At 65.7% G+C, this 2,084-nt stretch overlaps 1 protein-coding gene across 1 annotated transcript in view; it reads left to right on the forward strand.

Annotated features, from left to right (window-relative positions):
* LOC119590534 (protein Skeletor, isoforms B/C-like) overlaps positions 1–2,084 on the forward strand; it is a gene marked incomplete at its 5' end in the record, with an annotated part of 50,087 nt that overhangs the window by 47,647 nt on the left and 356 nt on the right. Inside the window, 1 exon segment of the mRNA XM_037939180.1 lies at positions 1,475–2,084. Within this exon segment, the coding sequence (XP_037795108.1) occupies positions 1,475–2,084 (610 nt within the window).

Consider the following 2,084-nt stretch of genomic DNA (forward strand, 5'->3'; position numbering starts at 1 on the left):
TCATCCTTGCCCTCAACTCTGCCCTCCTCCGCGTCAACAGCGTCACGCCCAGCCAGGCCTCCTCCTTCACCCCCTTCCACCTCGCCTCAGCGGCCGGCCGCCCCTCAGGCCACGACGCCACTGGAATCGCCAACCTCCCCCCCACCCGCCCAGCAGACGCCCTCCGCACGACCGACCCAAGAGGTAACACGACCCACTCGACGACCTTTGCCCCAGAGACAGACCACGCCGACGAGGCCGCCCACCCCTCAGAGACAGTCCACGCCTCCTCTGCGGACGACGACGACGACACAGCGACAGCCTCCCTCAGCCAGACCCGCCCAACCCCCCCGCAGGAAGCCCGTGATCGTCATGGCCGAGCGCATTTGGCCCACGACCTCCCCCGCCAGACCCACAGGCCCTCCCAGGCGACCGCCCCAAGGGCCTCCGCAGCCTCCTCGACGCCCTCAGGGACCCCCGCAGCGGCCCACTGAACCCGTAGGGCCCCCAAGGCGTCCCCTCGAACCGCAGCAGCGACCCCAGCAACCCCGAGAGCCCGAGGTCATTACCGCCCCTTCTCTGCCTCGCCTCCCCGGCCAGATCCCTTCGGAGGTCCGGCTTCCGCTTCCCAAGAGTCCCCCGCGAATCATCACCACCGCCCCGCCTCCGGAGAGCAGCCTTGGAGATTCCTTCGCCCAGAACTTCGGCTTTGATCCTGCGTCGATCGTATACGAGAACGATTTCCGGCCCGTCAGGCAACAGGGCGCCTCCCCCGTCCTGGCCTTCGAGGTGTCCTCTTCTGACGTCCAGCCGGTGAGGGTGAACCCAAGGCCGCCTGTGCCGCCCTTCCGACGACGCCCTGCGGGCCCGCGGACCTCTGGCCACGTTAGGTTTGCTCACAGACACATTGAGGTAGACGACGATGACGACAGCAATGACAATGACTATTCGATCAGTCTTAACAAAGGGAAGCTTCCTAACGATGTCTTAGAGCCTGTTTTTCACCCGTCAGTGCCATTTAGCGAGAGCCTTGAACCACCTCCGATGCCTCTGCCAGTGCCAATGGTGCCTGTTGTTCCCCTGCTCGGGGGTGCCGCCTCTAACAGCCCTCTAAAGCCCCTTAATTCACCCCAAAAGCAGCAATTGCCAAGGCGCCCTAACAGCCCTCCACAACTGCCAAGGCGCCCTAACAACCCTTCACAACAACTGCCAAGGCGCCCTAACAACCCTTCACAACAACTGCCAAGGCGCCCTAACAGCCCCCAGCAGCCCGCGGGTGTTAATCGCCTTGGGAGACCACAGAACATGCCACAAGGAAGACCACAGAACATGCTACAGAGGAGGCCTCAGGGCCGGCCACAGGCCACGCCAAGGCCGAGCAGACGACGCATAATCTCTCACGTTAGCCTCCCCGACAACCACCCCGTCCCCGTCCCACAGTTCGTGAGCCCCCAGGGCCTGCACCCCATCATCATCAACCTCCCTGTCTCCAAAGATGGCGAGGACATGGTCGTGGCCGAGTCTGCTCAGGTTTTCACTTCCGACGGCACCCGCCTGGCGCCCGAGTCACTGCCGACGCCGCCCGAGCTCACCACCAGACGCCGCGTCACGGGGGCCTCCATCACCAACCGCCCTCAGGTGGTGCCCTTCCGAGGGGAGCTTCCGCCCCCCATCCCCGACAGAGTACCGCACTTGCCGCAGTTCTCCCCGCAAACCCGACCGCAGAGCCGGAAAACCACGGTGCCGCCGCCGCCCCTGCCGGCCGACCTCTCGCCCGAGATGATCCTCCCGCAGCAGCAGGACGACCCGAGGCGGAGAGTCGCTCCCGGTTTGCTCCGCCACCAGGAGCTGTCAGCTGACATCGGCCAGAACAGAATCCTGGCCGTGTCGGACTTCCCGACGACCGCCGAAGCCTACGCTCCGACGCGGCCGCCCACGACGCCCCGTGCGGCTGCCTCCGCGTCAGAAGCCAGCAACAGGACCAAGCTTACTATCCTGAAGGACGTCTGGGCCATCCTCACGCGCGACGACCCGAGCCTCCGGCAGGAGCACCCGAGGGACGACGCCCACCCCGACCACGCCCGCGACCACCTCGAACGACAAGA

Source organism: Penaeus monodon, chromosome 27, assembly GCF_015228065.2.
Source record: "Penaeus monodon isolate SGIC_2016 chromosome 27, NSTDA_Pmon_1, whole genome shotgun sequence".
Taxonomy (NCBI): Eukaryota; Metazoa; Arthropoda; class Malacostraca; order Decapoda; family Penaeidae; genus Penaeus; species Penaeus monodon.